The 26,681-nt window shown below is 41.1% G+C and overlaps 7 protein-coding genes and 1 long non-coding RNA gene across 9 annotated transcripts; 3 read left to right on the forward strand and 5 right to left on the reverse strand.

The window, feature by feature from the left end:
- The first annotated feature begins 3,975 nt into the window (after positions 1-3,975).
- LOC117150780 lies at positions 3,976-4,600 on the forward strand. The gene is made up of 3 exons (XM_033317825.1): positions 3,976-4,058; positions 4,116-4,196; positions 4,259-4,600. The coding sequence occupies exons 1-3, from the start codon at positions 4,019-4,021 to the stop codon at positions 4,579-4,581; spliced, it is 444 nt and encodes a 147-aa protein (XP_033173716.1). The 5' UTR covers positions 3,976-4,018; the 3' UTR covers positions 4,582-4,600.
- Positions 4,601-4,602: 2 nt separating this feature from the next.
- On the reverse strand, positions 4,603-5,016 carry LOC117150782. Of its 2 annotated transcripts, none has more exons than XM_033317829.1 (3): positions 4,977-5,016; positions 4,752-4,886; positions 4,603-4,688 (listed from the first exon to the last, which is right to left on the reverse strand). In XM_033317829.1, the coding sequence occupies exons 1-3, from the start codon at positions 4,996-4,998 to the stop codon at positions 4,627-4,629; spliced, it is 219 nt and encodes a 72-aa protein (XP_033173720.1). In that variant the 5' UTR covers positions 4,999-5,016; the 3' UTR covers positions 4,603-4,626. The 2 variants fall into 2 exon arrangements, with proteins under 2 accessions (XP_033173720.1, XP_033173719.1); XM_033317828.1 differs by having other exon boundaries at positions 4,752-4,922; positions 4,977-5,015.
- A 140-nt stretch (positions 5,017-5,156) lies between these two features.
- LOC117150783 lies at positions 5,157-5,721 on the forward strand. The gene is made up of 2 exons (XM_033317830.1): positions 5,157-5,470; positions 5,540-5,721. Exons 1-2 carry the CDS (start codon positions 5,440-5,442, stop codon positions 5,671-5,673), a joined length of 165 nt encoding a protein of 54 aa, XP_033173721.1. The 5' UTR covers positions 5,157-5,439; the 3' UTR covers positions 5,674-5,721.
- On the reverse strand, positions 5,573-8,249 carry LOC117150784. Its single transcript, XR_004460789.1, has 3 exons — positions 8,215-8,249; positions 7,972-8,141; positions 5,573-5,659 (listed from the first exon to the last, which is right to left on the reverse strand). It is a non-coding gene; the product is annotated as an uncharacterized LOC117150784 (long non-coding RNA).
- On the forward strand, positions 6,235-6,886 carry LOC117150781 (procyclic form-specific polypeptide B-alpha). Its single transcript, XM_033317827.1, has 2 exons — positions 6,235-6,309; positions 6,375-6,886. The coding sequence occupies exons 1-2, from the start codon at positions 6,276-6,278 to the stop codon at positions 6,695-6,697; spliced, it is 357 nt and encodes a 118-aa protein (XP_033173718.1). The 5' UTR covers positions 6,235-6,275; the 3' UTR covers positions 6,698-6,886.
- Positions 8,250-12,502: 4,253 nt separating the features above from the next.
- LOC117150702 (accessory gland-specific peptide 26Ab) lies at positions 12,503-13,028 on the reverse strand. Its single transcript, XM_033317714.1, has 2 exons — positions 12,944-13,028; positions 12,503-12,882 (listed from the first exon to the last, which is right to left on the reverse strand). Exons 1-2 carry the CDS (start codon positions 12,972-12,974, stop codon positions 12,641-12,643), a joined length of 273 nt encoding a protein of 90 aa, XP_033173605.1. The 5' UTR covers positions 12,975-13,028; the 3' UTR covers positions 12,503-12,640.
- Positions 13,024-14,029, reverse strand: LOC117150701 (accessory gland-specific peptide 26Aa). The gene is made up of 2 exons (XM_033317713.1): positions 13,926-14,029; positions 13,024-13,869 (listed from the first exon to the last, which is right to left on the reverse strand). The coding sequence occupies exons 1-2, from the start codon at positions 13,957-13,959 to the stop codon at positions 13,169-13,171; spliced, it is 735 nt and encodes a 244-aa protein (XP_033173604.1). The 5' UTR covers positions 13,960-14,029; the 3' UTR covers positions 13,024-13,168.
- Positions 14,030-23,548: 9,519 nt separating this feature from the next.
- On the reverse strand, positions 23,549-24,733 carry LOC117150791. Its single transcript, XM_033317836.1, has 2 exons — positions 24,623-24,733; positions 23,549-24,492 (listed from the first exon to the last, which is right to left on the reverse strand). Exons 1-2 carry the CDS (start codon positions 24,701-24,703, stop codon positions 23,614-23,616), a joined length of 960 nt encoding a protein of 319 aa, XP_033173727.1. The 5' UTR covers positions 24,704-24,733; the 3' UTR covers positions 23,549-23,613.
- Between the last annotated feature and the right edge of the window lie 1,948 nt (positions 24,734-26,681).

The raw sequence follows: 26,681 nt of genomic DNA on the forward strand, positions 1-26,681 counted from the left end.
TCTTATCTTCAACTTCAACTAAGCCAAGCTGATCTGATTCAAAACCACCTTGTGAATAGTATGAATAGTTTGAATGTTAGGTGAATGGATTTCGGGAAAACGCAATCGTTCATAATGGAGCCACTGGGGGTGTGGGTTGGCGATTCGTGGGCGAGTGAGCGGGCGAACTAGTTCTGTCTGCGGCTCGCTCATTTCAGAGAGAGGAAAACTGGTTTCCAATCAGACATAGACTTTGCCGGCATGTGGGTTTCCTCATGGAAATCTGGGTATGGGGATTCGCGGTCGAGCGACGCCGGATGGGCTTGGGCAGAGCTACATAAATGACCAAAGTTGAAGGGCGAGGCACTTCTAGAGTTTACGGACTTGTAATAAATCAGGGAGTTTTCAAAGCAGAAGACTTTAGCTAGTAATCATATGTAAACATTTGGTTATGCCAGAACGGCATTAGTAGTTTATTTAGTTACTAAACAACAAGAAAATTCAAAATCTTTATTACTATAATCAATATTAAGTTGAAGCGTGTTGGAAGACTCCTTCTATTAACAGGATCGATTTAGTAACTTTAAGGCTGGCGAAACTAAATCCAGGAAATAAGCACTGAACTTTGGCGCTATGCAAACTGAGAAAGGTGAAAGAAAGTTCAACATTCAGGCGAGATATTCCAATTCGACAAGTCGTAGATTGCTTCGGTTTGATGTTTTTCAGACCCCACAGAAACAACAAAGAAAAGCAAAAGTTGAAAAATTAATTATGACAAAGTCAAAAAGTCCAAAAATTATTAATGAAAGTGAAATTATCATCAGCGAAGCGAAAAAAAATAAATAGCAGATTTTGGTTGCTTCGATAATTTGCGAATGAAAGGAAGCAAAAAACCAACTGATGCGCCAGTAAAATTCATTAGACTTTGATAGATGAACTTGATGAGTGGATGTCGCTGATGGACGAACTCGCAAAGTTGTGAAAATCTGAGCGAAAAATGCGGAACCAATTTTATTTGTTTGCTTTTTGAGAGTAATTTAATTAGTTGGAGCACGGCAAGCTATGTTTGCATATGACCCGGGGCGGTCAATTAAGAATTCATGAATCAGACCCTAATTAGAGGTCGCCGTTTAACAAATTGATACTGGTTTGTATTCACATCGAAGCAGAAAGATCTGTTCGAAGGTGTTAATAAAGCCCAGTGAAATTGCATGGCTCCTTAGGAAATTCCCCGTTCCCTTTTCTGACCATCTGAAGGGTTTCAAAGTTTGTCCTCGAGCCCGGGGCACAAAAAGTTACATCTTGCAGCTAAGTGGCATGCCTCTGCCCAACGGTTAAATATTTGTGCAGCACTGTGCGGACATGAAAATGGTATCATAGCACGCTTTTCACACAGCCGTGTGAAAAGTACACACCGGCCCAGTTTGGGGGAGGGCACCTCGAACTGGGATGCACGTCCCCAGCTCACCTCCAGTCCACACGATGAAGATGAAGTCGCAGCGAAGGTATGCTCCAGTTACAGAAGTCAGAGTGTTTGTTCAGCTCAAATACAGTGGAGCCTACGAAACTGTTCCTGACGAACTGTTCACATCTTTTGATGCCCTCGCCATCGAACTTGTAATTGAGTGACATGGAAATGAAAACAAAAGCACATCATATTTAATATGAAACAATGTTTTGCAACCATCTTACAAACACAAACAGAAATCTTGCGAGTTCTGCCCTGGTAATTCGGACTGTACGCGCATGAAGTTGCAATTGCGGACTCAGCTCAGCCGGCTGCAAGTTAATGGCTAATGGTCAGCAGCTGCCGCAGCCAAAACAGACGTGCTCCAATTGTAAACAAAAATGTTGGAGCTCGGATCGCCCAAACACACTCGCCTCGAGTTGCACTTGTGTTGGTTTGTATCCTTATCTGTATCTGCATCTGCATCTGCAACTGTATCTGCATCTGCATCAGCATCTGCTCCGGATGGCAGCGAAGTCTGTCAAGTGGGTTGCGATTCCGACTTCCCCCTCGGTGCAAAAAGCACCGACTGACTTTTTGCGTGCTGAGCACATTTCCTATAAATAGTAGCTGTAAACCATAAATAAAAAACGAAAAGGGGCAGAAGCGCAAGGCGAGAGCTAAGTATTCATGCCATCTATCAAGTTGCAGGCACCCGAGATGAAGTTTGCGCTCAAATGATTTGTTTAGACGGCTGGCCACTAAGTGGCGGTGGCCTGTTAAGGCCGCTTTGGTTGTACCGAAATGATTGCACAGCGAATTAGTTGGCATCGGAGTAAAGAGCTAGCCGTTTAAGGCCTAAACATCACTTACCCCAAACGAGATCGTCTCAATTGGTGGATATAAATCAAGTTCGGGCAGCAAAGCAGCTGATATTGGCTGGCCGTTGGCTTCAGTATCCATGTCATAAACAAGGACTTCCGATTGCGGCGTCTGCTCAAGTGGCAAGTGCCACGAGCGGCTTAGCGGAGGTCCTTATTAAAGCCGAAACCGAATAAAACACCAAACTTTCAGCAGCTGAGGGGCGACAGCTTGCAGACCCAAACAGGTGGCATCGGCAGTTGGGTCAGAGACAAGTCCTGGAGTGCGGGACAGAGGGACGGAAGGGCGGGAGGACTTCCGCCGATGTCCTGGCCATTTCGTAGCCAGGTGGCCTCGCCTTCGCCAGGTCAAGCGAAAAGGCGTCAAGGATATCAAGGATTCATAACTCATTTACCGACCTCTTGATGAAACCACTTCGATATCAAGTTCTGCTGTGCGAAGCAGCTAAACGGAGAATTACTTGGATTGGCTTGAATTCATAATGATAATTATTAAGTTACAGAAGTTATTTTTACCAACGTTAAATTTTATATATATTATACGTAAAATACTGAATACAACTTTTAGTTCAAATGCGCTTTAAGTGGTCTTGTTTATTTTCGTTTTAGTTGCTTGCTTTGTGCATTCAGATTCACATTTTAAATGATATATTAGTGCTGGATGATTTATTATGCGAAACATTTTCTGTTTATGAACATAAAATATTTGTATTTTTAGTCAGAAATTTCGGTGTGGGCCAAGAACGTGTTTAATAATGCGCTATAAACATCCAAAGGCAACGAATATTCAGCGGTGGATTTTCACGTTTAACTAATGTGGTTTTAACAATCACCTTAAAAAGCACATTAGCTTTCGATTTCTATCGCATTCGAGTCGCTTACACAAGCAGAGGGAGTTGAAAATCCGAGTGAAATATAAATAATGCCTAATTAATTGTCAATTAATCTAGTTTTTATTCGAATTCAAACTTAACGTATATATGATTACAGCTAATGTGCAGATATATTTAAACACTGCTGAGTTCCCCATCAAAAGATACATTTACACAAAACTTACGCTCGCTTGCAGTTCCTCAAAACGTTTCCATTCGAAACGCATAATATTTACGAATTAATCGAGGCATAAAACCGTCTATACTACATGGGAAAGTCAGTGCCCATGAATTCTACTATCATAAGAATATATTGTGTTGGGGCACAGAACTTATGGGTATGGGTTTCTTTAATAAACTTGGAAATGCAACGCACAACGCTCCGTAAACTCCGCAACTCCGCACGGAATATGGAAAGCAGTAAAAGCCATACAATCATTGGAAAAGTTATTTGTTTTGACGGAGAGTAGGAGCGTGGGCGATATGGCCGGAATACATCTGCTAATCCCTGGCCAAGTTCATATGTAAATGCATCAGGTTGTAGAAAGCTTGGGTGAAGGGAAAAACTATAACTTTTCAAATCAAATTATTACTCATAAAACGATAAGTCGCGTTGTTAACTGACATGTTCTTCGAGGTTTTTATGGTTCCACAATTGAGTGAATCGAAGACGGAAAACGTTACTAAGAGTAAGGGCTTGTCTAATTTAAATGAAAGTCGATTTAAGTTGCTTGTTTCTGTGTTATGGTAAACTACTGGAAAGAAATATATTTAGAAATAATATTCATTGCAAATAGCAAACCAAAGCGACTAGTCGCATATTGATCTAGTTCATCGAAATGAATGCATATCATAAGTGTATTTTACTTTTTCTTTGTGGTAAAATAAGACTTATTTACCTAAAAATTATTAATAACTATCTAACCATTCCTTTAGCAACTTTTTGTGTGCATTTAGTCAACAGCTTAGACAAGCTCGACATCAATGCAATTTTAACGAAGTTTAAAAATCTCGCTGGTAACTAAACAATCTTTTTAAATTCAAAATTAGTCAATTACTAAACGATCTGTCTGTTGAAGTACAATCCGCAGGCATACACTTGCAGAATATTAAATCGGATATAAACATCACCTCCAAGGAATTTTGTATGAAAAGCGACGAAAGGACGAACCGCTTCAAAAGGATCATTTTTCTGCAGAAAGAGGTTATCCTTAAATTGCAATCCCAATTGTTGGAACAAACTCTGAATTGCAGCAATCTGAGGCAGAGAGTTCGCAGGCTCATTGATAGTTACACAAACCTAAAGTCCGAAGTTGAAAAACTAAAATCGAAAAGTGGGACAACCGATGGCCCCAAGAATGAGAGCCTATATAAAAGCCAAATAGTAGATTTGTTGGATTAAAACAATTATAAAATATTAATTGATGAAATGAACCATGATTTTATTTTACATCTTGGCGCACTTCTCTTTGTCCTTTGGGCACTTTCCTTTAACAATTTCGGTGAAAGCTGTGAATGTGTATAAATATTTATATTGTTGCAGGCGAAATTACATTAATATATTCCACATACGTTTCAGCTTTTTTTGTTCTCGACGGCATGAAACTCTTTCAACTTGGCATCGATTCAGAGCAGTAAACACACACGAGCCATCAGCAACTTTTCCACAGTGGATATTACTTTTCCAGTCGCAGGTTAGGCATTCATCTGCAAATGTTTTCCCCAAAACCAAGAAGACTATAACTACGGATCTATTATTAAACATTAAATCTCAATCCAAAAGGTTAATGGTCCTACCAAATATGAGATGGATCTTCATGTCGTCGCTTTAGTTTCGGAACTACTTTTGCGAAATACTCAAAAGAACACAATAAACTTTGATTCGATTACAGAACTATGACTGAAACATATCATATTTGCAACAGTTAGCACATTTATTAAAAACAAAATTTAACTTGCTAATGCTACACCTAAGTATACAATGTATCTTGGTACTCGAACTTTAGGCTAAGTATCTTAAAGTTGTGTAGTACACCACATTACAGAAACGCGTTTAAAGATCTCTTTAAAAATGTGAATTTGATAACTTAAGTTCCCTTTTTTAGTCATAAAAATCAATATATTTTTTATGACCCTAGCGGCAGTGATGTGTTGTAAATTGATTTAATGGCCAACTGGCCACTTTGAAGCTCGAGAGTGCGTTATAAACTGACATCGAAAGAAGTCGGGCCCATTTACGCAAGTTGACTGAACAAACGCCATGCATTTCAGACAACTCTTTAACGAAATGGGTAAGCAATCAATGTACAACAATGTTTTATACTACATTTATTTTATATTAATTGTTCTTAATTTTACAGTTATTATCTTGACCATATTGACTCTTCCTGGCTATAACATTCACGGCTTGGCAGATAAGAAAATCAGCCAATATCCTTGGATCCCGAAGACGTCAACGCATATTACACCTTATAAGATATCTGAGGATATATGAAAAATTAAATGTGTTATTATTTATGAATAAATTTGGAAGAATTTGTCTGCCCAACAATATATTCTAAATAAATGTATATTCTAAAAGAAAGGTATAAAATGAAAGTTTATGCTTGATATTTTAATTGAAAACTAATGTGGTTGTGAAGGCAGATTATACCTAGTATTTTTGGATTATTTTTTAAGACTCCCAAATTATTTAAATTCCCAACTTAATATTCCATGCGATAAGTAATGCTTATGCAAACTGACTTGTCCCATTAAAATGAACCCTAAAACTAAGTAATTATTGAATTGCATCAACCACCTTTTATTGAATCAAAGACATTCCTTAGGATATTCATCAAAATGCATAAAAATGATCAAACCTTTTAAGTTTAAAAAAAAAAAATTTTTTTTATTTACTTGCACCTGAATCAAAATTGATTATTTCCTATCAGAGAAATGCTAAACAAGCCTGAAAGAATTGACCATATCAATGGGCATGGCGAGCAATAAATCTAATTGATTTTTGTCGCTGTTTGATGGTCGTATTTCGTCCAACTACTGGCGCACTATAAAAGAGGGAACGGCTCCATCAGTCTTCAGTTCAGTTCGAGGATCATGAAATTCCTGACCGTATTTGCATTCGCCTGTGGTAAGTAGTCCACACGACTTGGCCAACGTTTGATAAACTAAAGATAGGCATCGTTATTCTGTTAGTGGCAACATTTGTGGTGCTCCACGGCGCCTACGGCTCCCCACTGCCGGAGCCCGTTCCCGATCCGAGTCCGGTGGCCGATCCCAGTCCGGCTGCCGATCCGAGTCCAGTGGCCGATCCGAAGCCCGTTGCCGAGCCATCTGCCAATCCAGAGCCCGTAACCAACGCAAGGGCAGAACCAGGTCTGAGGAGCAAGCCGAATCCCAGTCCCTTGGCAGCAGCAACTCTTTTGGAGGCCAATAAGCAAGACAACTTGGCGATTCCGCTCCTAGAAGCTGCTCCCCCAAAGCTGGACGATGTTCAGGCCGATGCCCAGCCGGCTTAGTGGGTTCATGACCCCACATCAAGGAGCAGCAGCAGCAGCAGCTTAATCCAATTGGAGCCTGCACACCCACACACAAGGGAGACACGCACACACATATATATATATATTAATCTCCTGTATTCAATGTATGCATTTATGTATTCCAACTTCTAGCATGGGCATTAATAAAATTGCAAAAAAAATATTTAAATACTTTTTGGTCACATTTCTGTCCTCCAAAAAGAAGCAACTAGTATCTTAACCGAGATGTATCTTTCAATACCATTATGATATGCATGATGTTATGAATTAGAGATAAATAAACATTCGCTGAATCAGTTACATAAATTAAGCAGCACCTTTGTTAGCCAAATTCAACAAGCAAAGATTTTAGGGAAGTGACGCGTAGTATTTGCTACACAAATCCATTTCCCACAACAACTTCCGCCAGGGAGTCAGACAATCCACTGGGCCACGGCAGTCACATGACATCGACACCGGCCAGGCAGAGACCAAGTGGCCAAGTGGCCAAGAGACCAGCCGACCAGATCCGGCCAGCCAGATTTGCATTGGTATATGAAAAAAAAAGAAGCCACCGAGACTGGGGGGAAAAAATCACTTACAAAGAGGAAGCGACAGCTCTAACAAGTTTTATCAATGAAGTCAGCAGTGTAAGGTTGACGACGCCACGAATGCCGGCAATCCGACCACAAAGACAATGTCTTGGATGCCAACTGGCATTGGAGGGCATAAAACCACACGAGAGACCCATTGATCGGGGCATCGTCGGTTAATCCATTTGTGGGGCATCATTACCACCGGGTTTATTCATCGCATATATGGTATGTCAATAGGTTTATTTGCATGTTTCTTTTGCCCCTTCCGACGATCGTAAATTTCAACTCAACTTGAGTTCGTTCTCAATCGTTAAGGCAGTGAACAATTTTGAGATATCAATTTACATGTTAACACATCTCGATTTTTGAATGAGCGGCTGACTGACAAATTGGCCCACTCGGCCATGAATGAACCGCCAGAGTATTGAAAGCCATTGATAGCGATTTCGGATAAGAATCCCTATAGAAAAGTAAACCTTTGATGGACTAGAATTGGCAAGCTTAAAATGATAGTCAATGAGTTAGAATGTTCAATTCGGTTAAATAATTAGCATTCGCATTCAGATAGGATTAATTCTTTTACATATTCCCTATCTTATTCACTGCTACTGATTTCTATCTGAATGCAATGGGCATCTCTGAGATTAAAGCTACACACTTGACAATAACTCAACATACCTTACGATGGATTTTAAAGATTCTCGACGTAGACAGCATTACAAAGGAACTTTATTGCGAGGTTTCACTTTAAATGGTCGGTCCTAGTATGGGATACGGTAGGCCTTTATGCAAATTGTGCCATCTTTGCTTTGCGTTAGCAACAAACAATAAAGATACGCCAACAACAGCTAGTAATGGATATGAAAACATAAAGAAGATTATATATCTGACACGTATTTGAAGGAGAAAATATGACAATACCCATGATTCGTAAGACCTTCATTATTAGCCAAAAGTATACTAAAAGTAGTGATCTACTAAAAAGTTGGTTTATAAAAGCCATAATGCAAATTCGATTTGGTTAAATCCAGGATTCGTTACTCTTCATGGTGTTTGAAACACCTCGGTTGTTAAATTTAGCTTCTATTTCTGAGTTATTTACAAGCAAGCAAAAAACATCTTAAAGATTCTTTGGAGCTACTCAAAAAAATACTCACAAATATTTTTCGTAAACAAAAAATTCTCGTTTGGCAACCAAATATGTGCCAAAAGCAACATCAAAAGCGGCACAATTAAAGCCAATGCAAGCTCCACATAATTATATTAACCAACTCAGAAAAGGGAAAACAATGGAAATATTAAAGAAAAGGAGTGGAATGAACGGCAGATGGTTACACATTAATTTATAATTATTTGGGCTTCCACCAAAGGGTTAATCAGAACAAGTGCCACTTTGTTGAAAACGCAGACGTACAAATTGAAAAAAAAAATTGATATTGAACGTTATTGTTTATACCCTTTCAAAAGGTCATCAAAAAGCAGTGAATTAAAATTTGTTATTCAATTATTAGGTGTGGTTTTATGATGTGATAAAAAATACATTTTTTTTTGTTCTTTTACTTTTTGAACAGTAAACCGCATTTTGGTTAAGTGTACGGCCGCATCTCATGAGCTCATGTGGTGCGCATCTGAGAAACAGAAACAGAAGCCCAAATTAATTTTGTGGTCTGCTGACTTTTTTGATTATTATTTTGGGTCTGAAACAAATTTGAAATTAATTTTTCCAACTGTGCGGGTGCCCCAATTGCAGCCGATTGGGCCAACTTGTCGTTTGGAGAAATGGAGATGGGACCCCACACTTATATACCATCAGAATTGCATAAACAGACGCAGCAATTACAGATATCGACATTTGCATACGCTGCCGTCAGTCGCCCGCCTCATTAGAGCTAATCAAAATGAATGCTCTAATCAAAGTGGTTTGATTGCAAATCATTTTCACTCGCACTTTCAGCTTTTCACTTTCAATCTAATTGATTGAGATGGAAACCCCAGAGAAGCGGGTGGGGGCCCCCCATCCCTCCGCCGTTGCAAACACCAGCGAAACAACGAGGCAAGAAAATGAATTCGGAGAAATTAGCAAAACGTGAATCACAAACCGCACAGAGCCATTCAAAAAAAAAGCCTGTCTGCAGAAGACAGGCGTGGGAGCCAAGTTGGAAAATCGGAAAATTGCAAATCGATTGAGCACTTACTCCATTTCCCCGTTCAAATTGAAATTGTCCGAGCTTAGAACTCACGTCTTATCGCAGATTCACGCTCGTCCGCGTTGTGTGGTTTGCGATTGTTTAAACAATCAAAGTTTTCCCGGCGAAAGTTCACGCACAATCCCATCGCTCCACTCGCATCAGCCAATTAACTGATTAGCCCCAAATTCGGTCATTTCTGTACTTTGGCCAGAAGAAAGGTTTGGGAAAAAAGGTTAATTAATTGGGTAGACAATCTGTGGGACACAAAAGAAGCCACGACGAGATAGAGGGTTTTTAGATAAATATACGAAAGTATCTTATAACCAACATGATTCAGTATCTTAGCAAAATATACGTTAGCAAATGATTCAGTGCTCACTATCAAAAATTGTTTATTATGCTTCATAGCCAATGATTTCCGCTGTTTTACTATCAATTTACAATAAGTGCAAAACATCGAAAAGTCAACAGAGATCCGTGAACGCAGCTGAAAAAATATACAAATTCAATATTATTGCTATATATGCGTTTGACGGATGGAACAATTATGATTCGTTTATTCATTTTCGCAGAGATACAAACATTTATTAAAATCACAAGTAAACTTGTAAAGGACTTAGTGCTTAAAGTAGAGATTCAGCAAAACGGACATTCGCCCTAAATTGAAATATCAACGTGTTAATATTTATCTTGAATCGTATGTCAAAAACGTAGGGATTGTGGGTGACAGGAAATGGAGCTTATCTGCAGATGACGCAAAATGAACGCCTTTGTGTTGACGCGCCGATATTGTTTATGATTGAAACTATTTATTTGTAATTGGATCATAATAATTGTCAGAGGATTCCGGAGAGTAAGGGGATGTCGAAGTTGTTCGGCGAGAAGGACTGGCATGAATCAAATCTTATCACAATTTAAATCGCATGGGTTCGCAGCTAAGCAAACAGCTTGCGTTTTTGTTATGATGGTAAATATTTAAGCTTCCCTCTGATAAGATACATAAATTATAAAAGATAAGTTTCCTCTTTCTGAAGTAACTTAGAAAAATCTTTGTAAGCTTTAACTGGGTTCTTAGGATACAAACTTTAATGCCATGGAATGCGTGGTTACTTCCGGTTCTTTTTTGCTGAATTCATATCAGGAGTACCATTGTATATTGCATTAAAACTTCAGTCTAACTTAATTTGATTTGGGAATTTGCAAGAAAGGCCATCAGCAGTCAAACTAAATTTGCCTTGATTTCGGCAAAGATAGGGTGTTCGTTTTTCGTAGATAGACTATATTATCTTAATACCTGTGTTTTTTTCACCTTCTTATCAAAGTAGCGAAACTAGCCGGCTGGCAGATGACAAAGTTCCCAGCTTGAGATAAAACGTATTCGAATGAACAATGAGTGGAAATGTATTTTCGTGTTGGTAATTTTTCGGTTCATTCATGGGCCAGGATTCACTTCAATCGGCACAAAGGCACCGCAGGATGTCTACTCTGAATGGGAATCGATGTTTCGGTTGTTTTTCGTTTCCGTTTCCTGTCCTGCGTCGCAACGAATGCGATTTAATTTCCATTGTCCCATTACCAATCAATACAAAAGTCATTTCGAAAGTATCCAGCCAGTACACTGCTGTGTGAGAGTTGGCTAAGTAGTAGACACTTAGCCGTGAAGTGTTCGGATTGCAGCCGTGGCCAGGTGTTCACTTGACTCGGCCCTCTTGATTCAGGTAGAAATTAAAGTGTTAACCACTGAGACGGACGGCACTTAATTCTAATTAATTAAGCTTCGATAATCCCTTTAACAGTTTGAGCCGGACGAGATTTTAAGCCGTGTTCTGATCAGAAAATACCTCGCTGTTCAGTCCAAAAAATATCGATTTAACTTTAAAAGCAGATTAACCCAATAATGATTTTGAATCTACGACTCGAACCAAATGGAAAATATGTAATTTGTAGTTCGTTCTTAATTATGTTATAGTATCTGTGTCGGCGCCAAATCTAGAAGTCCCTAACTCATTCCATCTTTTTATAGCTGTCATCAACATGACAAAGCGGCTTTGCCGAGTAATTTTGTTGGGAGGCTTTAGTCTTTTGGCCAAGCAATATAAATGGTATGAAATATGTGTTGGCATGTATGCAGCTCATATCATTTTTTTTTTGTTTTTATGTTCATAATGGATTGTCATGTTCCTTAAATATAAATATCATTCTTGCATTCAAGTATGTGTTTATATTAAATTTATTTCAGTCCATTTTCATGTTTGATTACGTGACACATTTACTGATTGCTACTCGTAAAAATGTGCCTGTCTGCCAACAAAAAAACAGGAGAAACAAAAAGTTGGGCAGGATTTAAAGGTGTTTGCTGGTTAACGAACTCTGGAAAGGATTAAGTAAGAAGATGGTCCAAAAACTTTAGAGAATACATGAAACAGCTAGATTTTAACATAACCCAAATTAAAAGTTCAGTCGTAGCACATGATATTCAAAACCCTGCAATAAAAGAGAAGAAATTGTTGTCTAAATATCGTAAATTTGGGAAACATTGGGAACTCAAGCGGCGAGGAAAGGGTTCGATCCTCCGACCGAAAGTATTCATAAATTTGTCAAACGAGACGCTCTCAAGCAGAGAAAGGGCATTTTAATAGCACGTAACGCAACACTTTTACCTCTATAGAATTCCAGTTAAGGTCGAAATTTCACTCCACTTTTGTCGTGTAAATTAGGGCAGACGAACAAATCACCACGGGGACCACAGGTAGCTAAAATCAGGTAAATTTCGGCCAAAACCAAAAGAACCTGACCAAATGTATAAAGTATGTTAAAGAGGCGCCACAGTATCGCATATTACTGATCCCATATTTGAGAAAGTTGATCTTTATAGCCTACAGGTTGAGTTTTTGTCTAGAGTGCATTTTATATTTATGTCCTTTCGTCTGCTGGCCTATTTTATATTTATAACTAAGATGGATGCATACCCTATATTTCAAATTCAATTTTATCACACCTTTTGAAAATCTCGGAACTCGTATCTTAAAAGCTTTTCGGAGTAAATACTTTATTTGGGTTATGATATCTTTTAAATCATATATTAGATATTATATAGATACATATTTTGCTTCAAGTAACTGCGTTTAAAAAGCAAATATTTGCTGGTGAATCCAAAATTATGTCATGTCCAGTTGCTGGCGCACTCTCTCTATTTCCTCAGGACTCATGACATCCGAGTTGAAGTCTGATTTGTGAGTGCGTATCAAGTGCCCAGTCGCATCGTTCACAGTATCCTGAACACTGTAGTCGTATAGGGTTCTCAACATGCCGTTCATCACCTTCTGGGATCTCGATTGTGAACTAGATTGAACGCTTATAAAGGGGGCAGCATCGCTGAATTGCCAAAGGCAAATGCAGGCTAAGTGATGAAAACTAAATTAGGAAAACTCTAAGAACCGCGAAGATCCTTGCAAACTTACAGAAAATGCAGAGCACCGCGAAGTAGTTCATTGTTTAAACGTATTCTCTAGACTGTAAAGAATTCAACGAGCAGTTGGCCTAAGCGTTATGAATCGCATTTATTACGGCTAACAAGATCAGAAAAATAAGTAAGTGCGCAATTAGAAGGTCTTGCAATGACTCAATACCATCGTCATGTTCTTGTTTCTGTTCCTAAATGATGGAAAACCATATGATTATAACTATTAAGTCGTTGATGGATTCCCTTCGGAAGGACTTTTCCCCGTGGGCACATCGGTAGCTGGGTTGTTGACGTTCGCGATTTCATAATTGATCTTCTGAGCAAGTTGTGTCAGAAGTGTTAGATACTTGTTACGATACGTGTTCTTGACGATGACTTCCTGCAACTGATTGGCAGGTGGGGCTATATCCTTGCTGGGACGTTTCTTACACGACTTTGTGGACTTTCGAGCGTTTTGCACATTCATTTCCGAAAGTTTGCGTTTCAAAGACTCAAGCTCCAGCTCCAAATCGATGTTTAGCTGTCGGGCCTGGATGATATCCGTTTTTCTGGCCTCTATTTCATTCATCAAGGATACGGAATGGTTCCGGAGAAATAAATTATTGTTCTGCTCCATTACTAGCCTATGTTTCAGGGCCTTGAGCGCAATTTGATTTGATCCTTGATTAAGCTTATCTGTCAGTATTGGGGAAGGAAGAGTGGAAGAGTTTTTCCGTGATTTGGAATTATTGATTGGATAATCATCCAGCGGCATATCAGAAACATCGATATCCATTACATAATCGCCCTTTTTCCCGGCCTGTGTCGCATCGTTTTTGTGAGCAAAATTTTTTAGAATTGCACTTTTCGTAGAATCGCTTTTCAGGTCCACAGATGAATCGAGTTGGTGCTCACCATCGCAGTTTGCCACTGTAAAAAACAGCACTAAACGAAAAGATACACGTTCTTAAATGTGCTCAAAATTGCATAAGCCAACTTACGTAAAATTTGAGAGCATAACAAAATCTGGTTCATTTCGAAGAAGTGGCTTCAGCTGAAGTACCTAAGGTATTATCGCATTCCTTATATATACGAATTTCATGTTACATAAGCGCTTTTGCAACGGCTCTTGTTTCGTTCTGCTTGATATTTATAAATCCGATCTTGTATTGCTGAAATTTCTCAAAAAAAACATCATCCAAATAAATATGTATATTAATCCTGCAGAATTCTTAGATATAAACCATATATACATTCACAGTAGAAAACAGTGCCTTCTTATGTTCTCTTCTATTTAATGAAGATTTGCTTATAAACCATTTAGTGTGGTGGTAAGTAATATAAATATCAAATTCTCAGACAATCAATTTAACATGGTATTCAACAATATAAAAGCGAGAAAAGTTTTGGTTTCTTTGAATTGCTGGTCGATTAAGGAAAATAACGTGTTAATTATACAAAAAAGGCTCTTACTATACCTTAAAGTAGTTGCTATGTAGTTTATAGTTGCTATACATAATTAATTATATAAAATCCGGCAATGTATATCTGAGATCATTGAAGTCACGCTATATTTGTTACCGATGCAAACGGAATTCCCAGGCCAAATTAATGGAAAATAAAGCCGGGAAAGATCATAAAAACGAACCATTGTCTTTAGCCAAAAGTGAAACTGCAATTGAAAAAACTTTCAGCATCCGCAGAGCGGCTAGAATGATAAAAAAAATCATACTAAATTTCGCCCACATGTCGAATATGTAAATTGAAAGGTTGCGCCTGCGCACGCGTCAAATTGAAAGCGAAATTGAACGTGGGATTCAGTAAACTGAGGCATGGCCATCTCGTGGGCGATCGGTCACTCTGTGGATCGTTTTGGATTCCCCATTTTGGGTAGGTGGCCACTGTTAATTGTTTAAAACATAGCGATTTATGCGCAAGTTGCTCGCATTTTGCGTGGTGTCTACGGAACGCTACTTAAATTGCCGCCGCTCCCCAAATGGTCAAAAGTCTTTAGTGCCTTGTAATCTTGGTCAAGATTGGTGTTATGCTGACAGCAGAATGGAATTTACCCTAGAAGGAAAACGGAACACAACATATTTTACATACAGAGGTGGTCAAAAGTATTTACACAACGAGCTTTTTTTTCAATTGTCAACTAATTGAAAAAAAAGCTCGTTGTGTAAATACTTTTGACCACCTCTGTAACTGCGCATTTAAAATTCAATTAAATGGAAAAATTCATCAGCTAGTCTTGATGAGAAATAAACTATATAGGACTTAAGAAACTATATATATATAAATATTTATATATATATAAATATTCCAAAAGTAAATATTTCAAAACATAAGAACGCAGAGAATTTAACTGGTATGGCTTGTAATCTGAAATGCACATATTACTATATGAATTTATGATTATGATTATTAACGTCGTTAGATGATTTTCATAGTAACTCTAAGATAGCCTTCTTTATTCCCAGTCACACCATTCGCATACGAATCTTATGTCTTATTTCTCATTTTGATTGCCGTATTATAATGACAGTGGCTCTGTGCATGTGACTCCCATTTGAAGCTCGCTTTCCACTCAAGTTTTCGGTTTCAATTTCCCATGGCAGCGCAGCAGGCCACATATGTGTGTATTCATCACTACGCTTTTCATCGCTTTTCAGCCCGAGTTCGAGCTGAGCTCACGCTTTCATTTGCGTTCGGAAAATGACCTACTTCCGGATTAGCATGCCCGGGCCACTTTTACTGTCGCTCGATCTGGAAAAGGGCGATGGATGAAGGGAATGGGATGGGGAACGGGAATGGGAGCCATCCCATCGATGGGCACCGACCAGGGGCAGAAGCTAATGAGGTTGTCGCCGTTGTATCCACTTGATAATAAACATCCGCCGCGTTCCGCAGTGAGTAAGTGAGTGTTGCATGTTTGTTGCATTTAATTGTAATTTATTTTCTCCATCCCACAGAACGGACACGGCAAAGAACGGAAGCAAATATTTTCCGGTTGAAGCTGGCACAGCCAAAGGGGCAGTTCCTGTTCCATACCTTCTTGGCCCTTTCCAGCTATCAGTGATGCATTAATTGACTGTTCCTAGTGATCAACCATATCCTACCGTACTTAACTCACAGATATTATTAGCTAAGTATATTCGACATGGAGAAGTTCACAGCTTCTTGTCTGCTGCCCTAACAACATTTTCATCTTAAGTTAAGGCAGGCAAGGAATCTGCCCACTTGGGTACCTTCCGATGACATTGGCTGCAGTTCTTCATGGGACGCCGCATTCGTCGGCTTTTGCTTAAAGGGAAAAATACCAAACAAAGGCAATTGCATTCGAGTGGATCGATCAGTGGTGGACCAGAATCAATGAACTCGATGGAAGCCGGAGCAAATTGCTGGCTAATTTAGCCCAGCGCACGCGAAAAATGCGCAAAGAACGGGTTGCACTGCTGCCGACAAAAGGAAGCAGCCACTTCCTATTGAGAGGCGGCAAAAACACCTGAGCCCGGGGCTACCTGGTGAACCCCAATGGTGAACCCACTGGTGACCCCCACTCGCAGTGGCAGCGGGCGACTCTTCACACCCAAGCTGGCATAATTGCCCGCATCAGAAGCGGGCAGGTTAATTAGCTTGGATTTGGGGGAATCCTCATCCCCTCACCCACGGCCAGAAATCAAAGCGGAAATTGTTTATTAAACAAATCCACAGGCAGTTCTAATGGGCCGGGCAGCATCCATGGCGTGGATAATGGACTTTTAATTGACTTCTGGCATTTTCGGCAGCCTGCGTGCTGATGCCTATTATAGTTCGGAATTGGGAATCATATGACATAATAATAACCGGGTCTTCGCAGCTCCGGAAGCCTAACAAGCCAATATGCCCAAATAAACAAAGGAGCTATATGGAGCATTCGGAATCGATCGATAGAGACTTCAATGACGATGTTGTAAGAGAAGTTGAATGATGGCGACAGGTAATGACAGTCACACACTTCGAAAGTGGATCATTTGCATTTGTCAATATGCTTGACACACATTTTATAATAGGCTGCATCACAATTGAACAGCAATCCCCCAGTCAGCATTCCATTATAATCGATATCGTTACCACTCACTTTCATTCAAAGAGATTGCTGCGCGCTAAAAAGTTTTGAAAAAACAAACAAACAGTGCGTTTCGTCACTAATTAAATTATTAATCCATTAATAGAGGCTGCATTTAACTGATTTGCAAGTTGTACTTTTCGAAATATCCAGAAACTACTTGTATTTCTTTGCAGAATCTACTAAGTTTAGCTGAAACTTAGGCAGAATTTTGTGTGGGATATATGAGCACCGTCATCATCATCAAACAACTGGAAGTGGCCATTAGGTGGGCGAGTGGTCATTGAGTGGGATCGAGTAGCTCCTCTTTTTCGCCCACAGTCTATAATTGATGAAAATTTTCCATATTAAAAACAATGGCTCACTGTCTTGTGATATCGAAATTGAATTCAACCGCAGAGGCCGGGCGAAAATCATTACAATTTTCCCTGCCTATTCAAGCGAAAAACTTTCCTTTTCGAATGCAGCACTAATTCGGCTAATGGCCATCAGCAGCACCCACCACTATCATTACATCATCATCTCGCTTGGATCAAGCCATGAAGCCAACTTCCGCCCGACACGCACCTGGTAACAATTGCGAGGAGGGAAAGTTATCAACGCCACATTACCATGGGCCATCATCTCCTTCTCAATGAGAGTGAGACTGGGTAATTCCAAATGCCAAAACGGCAAAACAATGACACATAAATCGCTGTAAAATCAAGCATAACATCAACTTTTTCACATCTGCCCAGATGCTACACCCACTGCCACACTCGTAGTAGCATCCGTGCAATTTGCGAGATAAAGACCAATCGCAATATTACTGCCTGGCATGTGGAAAGTTGCAAATTAGCCTGGCTATGGAAAACAAGAAGGCATCAAGTCGCTCGTATTATTCAGTTACTCAGACTGGTAATGTGAGAAAAAGCGAAAATGTGCAGCGTTGACACAATTGTGAGTGCACGAGGCGGTGCATCCACATATCCATGAGATACTTGAGCAGTTGCCAGCGATTGTCTGTGCGCCTGAGTTGGACTGCCACAATGGCCCCCAGATGCTGCCGCCATGAGGTGGGAGGCATCTCGGCACGCCCAGCAAAAGCAGCCAAACTGGCATAGACTCCATTCGATACACGATACTAGTGAAGTATCTTATTCGATTTCGCTGCATATATGTATCTTTACATATCAAATTGAATACTGTAATGACGGAGCAGTTGTTTTTCAGAATCAGCAAGAAACAATATTACTCAATTTAATATTCATAAGTATTGTAATGATCGACGGAAAAAAGGTTCCCAAAGTAACCAGCTATAAGCTATATAAGTGAGCTATACTATATATATTTGTTGAACTTACAACATCTATGTAGCATTTTCAGTTAGTACCGCCTTCTCTCAGCAGCTTTAAAACTATTACGCTCTTTATTGATGTAGGTCATTGTATTTCCAAGTAGCGTCATCAATTCTGTGCCATTTACGACGTGAAGACTTCGGCATATGGCATAAAAGTTGCTGCATATGGATAACTCATGTGCCATCTTTATGGGCATCCGCCATAAGCTTCCGATTTTTTATTCGACTTACATAACGAGCGGCGTCTGTTGGCTCTGATATGTGAATAAGTTTATGCATCCTCGATACTTGGACTTGACTTGATGCCAAGCCTATATTTTGGGTAATTAATGGGCAGCGCGACAGGTTGGCGCGTGGCAACATTTTCTTTGGCGCCCACACTCTTGATTGTAAATAAGTTGATTGGGTTTTTTACGATTCGAGCTGTATTCGAATCCTACTGCATTTTCTGCGTCGGCGTGTTCATTTGGCCTGGAAAAAAAAGCGAGCGTTGGCTGGAAAACAACTTAAGACCTCGACGGCCGAGCAGCGTAACAAATTCATTCACTAAACTCAACTTAAGCCATTTGGGTTTCATTGATAAAACGGCTTTTTGAATGGTGCTTGTGGCTTTTAACTGGAAAATACTATAGCTGAAACCGCAAACGAGGTTTTGGATCTTTGAAGTGCAAAATTAAAACATTGCTCGTAGTTACACTCACTAGTTGAGTTACTAGCATCAGATAGCAAAGCAGCTGAACTCTAGTGTTACTTTTTTTTTAATCGTACCATTACAACAAATTTTGGTGATATCATCATAAATAATCTTAACAGTCGCCACGAAATAGACAATAATTCAAATTCTGTCCACGACTTTTTTGGAGCAAAACAAACTTTCCTAAATCAGCATCATCAATCATCAAAGCTTCAGCTGCGCAGTACGCCTCGAATTCGATACATTACGCAAGTGAGCAGCAAGTATGGTCACCAAATAAAGATGATTAGCTGGAGTTTTTTAACCAAAACTGCATTAGACCGGTCCAGTATCGGTCTGCTCTTTCATCGGCAACTCAGTCAATAAGCCATGAAGTGCACTTAACCCACTGAGCACCCACTCCACTATCCACTGCCCAGTGGCAAACAATAAAATCAGCTGTCGCTACTGAACTCCCCGAGCTGACCAGACAAATTGAGCGCCCAACCGCCCCACGCTGCCCACTGTATTGCCCAATTGAAAACTCAGCAAGTTTTCAAAACAATTTCTGTGTGTGCCAACGGAGGAGTTGAAGGGGGGGAAACTGGAGAATCGGGCAATCGGGCAGCTGATGAAGAGCCCTTCGTGGTCATATTGTGCCGGCCGGCAATTGTTTTGGCCCGATCGAAAAGCGCTGATTAAAGCAAGTCGAGCGGCTTTCCAGCGCCACATGCACTTTCATTCTGTGTATTGTTGTCATCGCGGTGCGTTGATCTGGGAATATAGGGTGTGATCGGGTATCACTATAATGTCGCTGATCTTAAAAGTTTAAAGTTATTAATAAATAGAGTTTGAAAGAGTTTAACTATCTTAGTGTGGTTCTTACTCACATCTTCGATCTTACAACCTACATAGGTAGTTCTGCTACATTTTCACTACTTTCGAACTTTACAGATTAATATTCATACTACATTTGCCACCAAAAGTTGTAAGAGTATCCCAACTTTACCTCGAAACTCCAGTTTGCCACCCTGGAAATTTTGTTTGGATTTGGGTTAAGCGCTCCAACAACCGCCAAGTCATGCGTGGCAGCCAAAGAGTTGGCTTTGTTTCGGGAAATCAACGCAGTTGCAGTTCTACTCCTCCAGTTGAAGATGGGTTCTAACGGCCCACCGAGATTAATGACTCCAAGCCGTGCATTGCGATATACATACATGAATCGCTTTTTGGAATTTTAATTTGATTTGTGGTTTGGTTTCGTTTTCGGTTTGTATTTCAGCATCTGTTTGCCTCGTATCTGTAGGCATATGTGGTACCCATTCATTTGGCGTGAATTGTCGAGCTGCGCAACGCCCAGTCCAAAGTTGGATATAGGGGTTACTGGTAAAATAGCCGAGAAGTCAGTCAGCCTATATTATATAATTATAGTGTCGAAACTAAGTGACTTTTTGGAATGCGCTCGTTGGAGAAAACTTGACCTTCCAATGGAAAAGAAATTGGGGGAAAGGGATTTTAATAATGGGTTTTTCATTCACACTGGCATTCAAATCATCTTGACCCGAACTCATCACTTAGTATTCATTAAGCGTGGGATTCAATAAATCAGACGTATTTAAGGAAATAAGATACTTATCTGGGCTTTTTTACCCATTTACAATTCTAATATAAAACTTGATGAAAATGTGAGTGCCCGTTGAATATTTATTTATAACCCAAAGAGAAGAGTTAAAAGTTAGAAGCCAGTGTACGTCTTTAATATAATTTTAGACAATAATTGTAGTTGGCCTCTTTGTTGGATAATTGTTTTTAGTCAGCCAAACACTTTGGCCTGAGATATGCTGCTTCACACCTTCAGATACTCGAAATTAGCAACGTAGACACGAGCATTTAAGCAACTCAAACTTATACCTAGTTCTTGGTAAGTATCAACTTGAGCTCGGACCACTCCCCTTCCATTTCCCAAGAGCCATCTGCAAAATAGAGTCATGAGCAGAGTCGGCGGGCAAGAATGAGAAAAAGCTTCCAAGTTGCTTTTTGTTCGAGGCAGCGGAAATTATTATTAATTGCTTGGAATGCCTGCTGCCTCCTCCCAGAAAACCGAGCTCCAAGCTATGTACATGCTCCCTGCTCCATGCTGCCTGCTCCATGGTCCGTGTTCTTGGCCAGCCTCTAATGGCTTCCGTTGGCGGGGCCAGAGTTTTTCTGCCCTCCGCTTTGATACGCTGCCTTCCAATCATTTCGATGACGCAAAAAGCCGCTCTGTGGCCAAAAACTGGCCCCGAGTTCTTGGCCCCGAAAACCGAAAAACCAAATGAGAAATAAAAAACCGATCTGAGCGTTGTCAGTTCTGTGTGGGGTAAATGCGTTGGATTGCCGCGGATTATTTGGACTACGGTTACGTGTACGACTACGACTATCAGTGCGAGTACCATTTGGAGTACTGGGCACAGGGGGTTATTGGCCTTGGCCAGTCTGACAGTTGGCGTGGGTAAACAGTTGCGAGATTAGCGCTGTGCGGCCAAGCGTGCTCAGATGGTCGCCTTCTGCCAACAAATGCAATTGCAATTGCAGCTCCAGCAATTGTGCAGCCCAGAAAGCAGAAAGGGGCAAATTTGCCAGCGAATCCAACATCGACAACTCGCAGTGTTTTCCGCGGGCGGAGGCACCAAGCGTAAAGTTGAAAGTGGAGTGGAGCATTCAGCTGCACTGAGAACAATTGTGGGATGTTACAGAAACAGGGATTAAGATCCAGCTAGAACAAAATTGGTTAAGTCTTTATGATATAATTATTACGATTATGAAGATTCGGAATTCAACATTACCCAAATCGATGATTGATATTATGATACATATATGTATATTAATACTCCTTGGAAAAACATAAGATCTGAATCTTTTTTTTTAGAGTTCACCTAGTCCAGGTGTGGGTGGGTGTCTGGAAGCTCCTGACTATGGTGCTATCCACTGGGACGGTCGCCGAACAACAAAAGCCAAACAACGACAGACTGGCAAAGAAGGTGAACGACTCTCCCTAATTGAGTTTGAATGGCGGAACGAAAATGTTGCAAAAAGGTTGAGGAAAAACGTTGCCGTTGCAGTGATTTCGCGCAGCAATTGTCGGATTTTTGAGGAACGCTTTTCCACCGGGAACTGACCCCCATGGAAAAACTGGCGACTTCGCCGCGAACAATTGAACTTTGAGTCTCATGCAAAAGCTCCAGCAGCCAGCTAAGATAATGAAGCCTTTTGTATATGGCTTTGTGTGTTTATTGCTCGGAAAATGTCGGTAGGATCTAAGTTTTCCCAATTCTTGGAACTTACTCTATAACGTTCTCTGGCAACGCAAGTATCATTTTCAATTAGAAAAGTTTTCTCTGGCTTGCGCAAGATTGGAAAACTCTGCTAATATACCAACAATCAATGTGATTTTCCAAATCAAGTGGTTATAAGGTGAACTTCCATTCTCTTGCAAATAAAGTTACCTATTTCATTGGAATTTATCTGAATGAGTTGGCCAAGAGTGACCCAATTGCGACCCCCCCTTCCACGCTTTCATCACCATCTTATCAGCGACTAGCAGTTGGCAATCTGGCGAAAGTGTCTCAACTGCTGCGCCATGCAACATGGAATCGCAATCCGATCCACCATCGGTCCCATATCAAACTCCAGACCCAGACCCATCATACCCAGTTGGCTTATCGATCGAGCTGCTTGCTCTTTGTGTTGCCCAAAATTGTTTATTTACTTTGACACGTTCAGTTGGCGTCTGCGTTTGCTGCCGCTGCCGCGGCGGGAAAATCAAATAAAACTGGCCCGCGTATTTCCGTAAACGAGGCTGCAACTTGCTCCTTTTGGAGTCGTCGTTGGCCATCGTCTGCTCGATCAGTTGGTAATTTGTTTATGGCAACAGTTGCCTCGATTAGAAGTCAGCGTTGACAGCACCATGGATGATTAAGTCTTGGAAGACATGGCGACATGTGTGGCAGCAGTTTTTGTGTTTGTTTGTTGCTCCTCCTCACCCGCCGCCGCCGCCGCCGCCGCCTCGTGGCAATTGGTGGCAACATGCGGCGACATGGCATAGACTGCCACACATTTCCACCCTAATGATTCTGACCCTGAACGAATTTGAAGTGGTTTCGGTCGCCTGCCCCTCGAAGACGTAAACACATCGATGCGGTAGCCTTCGCGTATTTATTTATGTAATTGCACCAAATGAGTTATATGTACACAGTTCATTTGTTGCTGCAGTCGCCTTGGTGGGAGATGCAACCCCAGAACAACTTCGCCCGAATGAGAAAGATGAGGTATATTCATAAATAAAACACGTTTTATTTAGATCTTAAAATGAAATTTAGGGGATTCTATTTATGCGATTTTTGTCTGGAAATATACTTTAAAATAAAAAGTAGTTAATCGTTTTAAAATTTAACTTTTGAATTTCAATCTTTGCTTTAAGGTAACTAAAATAAATATCTCAAAGGTTGTCTAAATCTTACGTGGAAAGTTTCTAGATAGTTCGATTTAATGAGCTACAAATGAAAAGAAAGTAAGTGTAGAGACCTTCGTCACTTAAAGACTCCAGATGATAGTCTCTCCGGCCATGTCCACGGTGCTCCAGCCGAGTGCGTTAGACACCAGCTGCTGCAGCTGGCGCAGAGGAACACCAGACTTCTCTAGATCGGCGGCCAGGGAGCGGTACTCCTTAAGTTGACGAAGATCGCGCAGCAGCCGCCGGAATTCAGAGCCGCGGATGAGGCGGATGGCGCTCGAGAGTTCCGAGTCGGAGGAGTAGAGTCGCTGGTACATATCCCTCAAGGCGGAACGGGGCAAGGCTTCGCGGAGATCCTGGAGCAGTCCGCGGACACCCGGGCGACGGTTGGGCAACTTAATGGTCGGTGGGTCGGAGATGTGTAGGTCGAGGAACACGCGCACGTACTCAGCATAGTAGGTGGGATCCAATTTAAGTCGCCGGCAGACATAGTCATGGAGCAGCTGGTGCTGCTTGGTGGCCTTCAGCAGCTGCACTTGCGTCTTGAAGCCATCGCTGCGGAGCAACTTGATCAACGCTTGAACCTGGGGGTCCTCAACGCCATTCGCCAGGATGTTCTTCAGTGTGGCAGCCGGCAAAAGTGGGCGGGCCACGCGGATGAGGTTGGTCAGTCCACGCTCAGCACTGGTGGGGCACTCCTGGTTCTCTTTGGGCTGCAGGACGAGCTCTACCGTATCCTTGGGTGTGGAGTTCTCGGGAGTGGCTGTAGTGCCAACTGGCTTCTCGGTCACTTCCCGCGCGAATCGTACATGCTCCTGCTCCTCCCAAACGGGCAGCCAGTTGATCTTGTGGGCATTCATTTCGATCTCCTCATCGGTCTCCGCAACTATGCCGGGTAGCTCTTGAGATTCATCTGGAAAGCCATCGACAATGAAAGTGGTGGTGCTATCGGAGAGCTCCTGGAAATAGATTATATAGTAGGGATGCCGTTTTAAGTGGGGAGATAACGAAAAATATTCTTTAAAATCAGACTCTATGCAAATTTAAACTTATTTTTATGTCCAATGATTGTACAGGGATCAGTCTCACCTGGGACTCCTGGGGCTCCACCACCGATTGTCCTGCGACCAAAAGCAGGCAGAAACTGAATATGACCACCAATCGATGCATGATGAAATCAATGCGAAACTGTGCCTCCTTTCGTCGTTGTTTTCTCCTTTTATAGCACGCCAAGCACTTTATCTGCTATTTACCCAATTCATATTTACTCGAAAAATTTCACAGGCAAATACTCGCATTCAGAGCAAAGAATCAACAAGAACACACGGTACCCAAAATAAAAAGTGGAACGACCTTGTCGGGGGCTCATCAAAGAAAGCTCATCAATCTTGCATATTGTCCCACCATCATGGCCGAATTGCATCGTAAAACACAGTTTGCAGTGGAATAATCGGTGTTTTTTTTTATTACCAGGATTTGTGAAAAGCTCTCACTTTTTATACGACTTCCTTCCTTTTACTCTACAATCAGGGGGTATTCAAAAATCCTAATAGTTTTATCATTTAAATATGGTCAAATTTAAAAATCCACATCAACACTTAACCACTCACTCAGGCACATGGCCGATAAAGCCGAAATATCCTGGGCCATTGTATAAGCAATTGCCATCAATCTTATGGCCCGTTGAGATTTCACTAGGCATCCAGCCAAACAAGTTAGCTGCCCCATAAAATCCCTTATATCCCATAAAAATCTTCACCAAAACACAATCAACTGAAATTTTATGTTAATCCCAAAAGCCCCGGCAACCTGAAGCATCTTCTGGCTCGATTGGGACTCGCTCCGCCAAAGGATGAATATTCATGTCTTACGGGAATGGAGGCCGGAATATCCTTGGCCGCCGCCCGGGGTCTTGCCAATTTCGATACGCAAATGTTTCGCTCATTGTCAACAACAGCGTCGTGATGAAGTGGAGGACTCTGGGGCGAAAAATAAAAGTTATTCGTTCCGACAGAAAGGGGGAAGCCCCGCCTAATGAGTCCCCCATGACTGCTGTGCAAATGATTTTTCGGGTTACACTTTTAAATTTTCCGAAAACGCCTCGAGCAGCAGATGCGGTCCTCGGGAAATTCGCGCTGATATACAATTCACTTGAAAATCTACTTTAAAATTTGCTGAGTTTGCGTTCTTTTACATTCGAATTTTCTTGTCATTTATAAGTAGATAAAGCCTGTAGAATAATTCTGGTAGGTAGAATGTTTGCGGCAACTTCTTTATATTTTTTTCAGTGCGCTATCAATCTACCGAATATCATTTCACTGGGCTACCCCTTCTTGGCACCTGAGATATTGTTCCCGTTTTTGTCAGTTGTCGGGTGCCTATTTATAACTGAAACCGAAAAATCCATTAGAATATTGCCGCAGACAAAGGACTTTCCCCACAACCCTGCCCCACAAATCGCGGTGTGGGGTTTGTCGGGCGGGAAAGTGCGCAAAGTACCTGTCTGGGTGGGAAGATATAATACCTGGAGGAGTGCCAATCCCAAACGCTTTCCCACATAAACAAGCATTAGGGAACACCGAGCTTAGCTTATGTGGCTGGCTAGCTGGAAAACTGAGGAGGACTGTGGGAGCGGGTGGATACGGGCAGTCACGCAAGGGGTCAGTGGGCGTGGCGGGGCCAACGCCCAAAGGCAAACTATTTTTGGGGGAGTGAGGCAGTTGGTCATGGGGATAGCACCTCCGACTCCAGACAGCTGGATAAATATTTAGCACGACACGCCTTTATTCTTTTGCACCCCTAATTGATTCAAAAACGAAATTTTATCCGCATTAAAATGGAATTGGTTTCGGGTACAGGGAAATTAGATCAGAAGGACGTGCGTGGCATTTAATGGCCTCGCCAATCAATCCCAATAAACTTACAGCACAAGCTCTGCCACAAATGAGTCAGCAAATCGCATCATTACCAACGCATGAAGTTCGCCATCGGGCGTTCGTTCATTGGTTCAATCAATATGCAAATAAATTTGTTGTCATATCCGACAGCTATCTGTTGATGCTGACAATTATAACAACTGAAAGTACAAACACAAATATTAATAACCCCTAGCCAGAATCAACAGAGAATCTCACACTCATACGAATAT

The sequence above is a fragment of the Drosophila mauritiana genome, chromosome 2L (genome assembly GCF_004382145.1).
Source record: "Drosophila mauritiana strain mau12 chromosome 2L, ASM438214v1, whole genome shotgun sequence".
Lineage (NCBI taxonomy): Eukaryota > Metazoa > Arthropoda > Insecta > Diptera > Drosophilidae > Drosophila > Drosophila mauritiana.

Bases quoted from the DNA above. Each gene is read 5' to 3' on its own strand.
- LOC117150780 (XM_033317825.1), top strand. From the start codon at position 4,019: ATGAATGCATATCATAAGTGTATTTTACTTTTTCTTTGTG. The intron at 4,059-4,115 runs GTAAAATAAGAC...CCATTCCTTTAG, and splicing joins TATTTTACTTTTTCTTTGTG to CAACTTTTTGTGTGCATTTA. The intron at 4,197-4,258 runs GTAACTAAACAA...TGTCTGTTGAAG, and splicing joins GAAGTTTAAAAATCTCGCTG to TACAATCCGCAGGCATACAC.
- LOC117150782 (XM_033317828.1), bottom strand. From the start codon at position 4,998: ATGAAGATCCATCTCATATTTG. The intron at 4,923-4,976 runs GTAGGACCATTA...ATAGATCCGTAG, and splicing joins GAAGATCCATCTCATATTTG to TTATAGTCTTCTTGGTTTTG. The intron at 4,689-4,751 runs GTATGTGGAATA...ACACATTCACAG, and splicing joins AGAACAAAAAAAGCTGAAAC to CTTTCACCGAAATTGTTAAA.
- LOC117150783 (XM_033317830.1), top strand. From the start codon at position 5,440: ATGCATTTCAGACAACTCTTTAACGAAATGG. The intron at 5,471-5,539 runs GTAAGCAATCAA...TTAATTTTACAG, and splicing joins ACAACTCTTTAACGAAATGG to TTATTATCTTGACCATATTG.
- LOC117150781 (XM_033317827.1), top strand. From the start codon at position 6,276: ATGAAATTCCTGACCGTATTTGCATTCGCCTGTG. The intron at 6,310-6,374 runs GTAAGTAGTCCA...TTATTCTGTTAG, and splicing joins CGTATTTGCATTCGCCTGTG to TGGCAACATTTGTGGTGCTC.
- LOC117150702 (XM_033317714.1), bottom strand. From the start codon at position 12,974: ATGAACTACTTCGCGGTGCTCTGCATTTTCT. The intron at 12,883-12,943 runs GTAAGTTTGCAA...TTCATCACTTAG, and splicing joins CGCGGTGCTCTGCATTTTCT to CCTGCATTTGCCTTTGGCAA.
- LOC117150701 (XM_033317713.1), bottom strand. From the start codon at position 13,959: ATGAACCAGATTTTGTTATGCTCTCAAATTTTAC. The intron at 13,870-13,925 runs GTAAGTTGGCTT...CTTTTCGTTTAG, and splicing joins GTTATGCTCTCAAATTTTAC to TGCTGTTTTTTACAGTGGCA.
- LOC117150791 (XM_033317836.1), bottom strand. From the start codon at position 24,703: ATGCATCGATTGGTGGTCATATTCAGTTTCTGCCTGCTTTTGGTCGCA. The intron at 24,493-24,622 runs GTGAGACTGATC...ATCTATTTCCAG, and splicing joins TGGAGCCCCAGGAGTCCCAG to GAGCTCTCCGATAGCACCAC.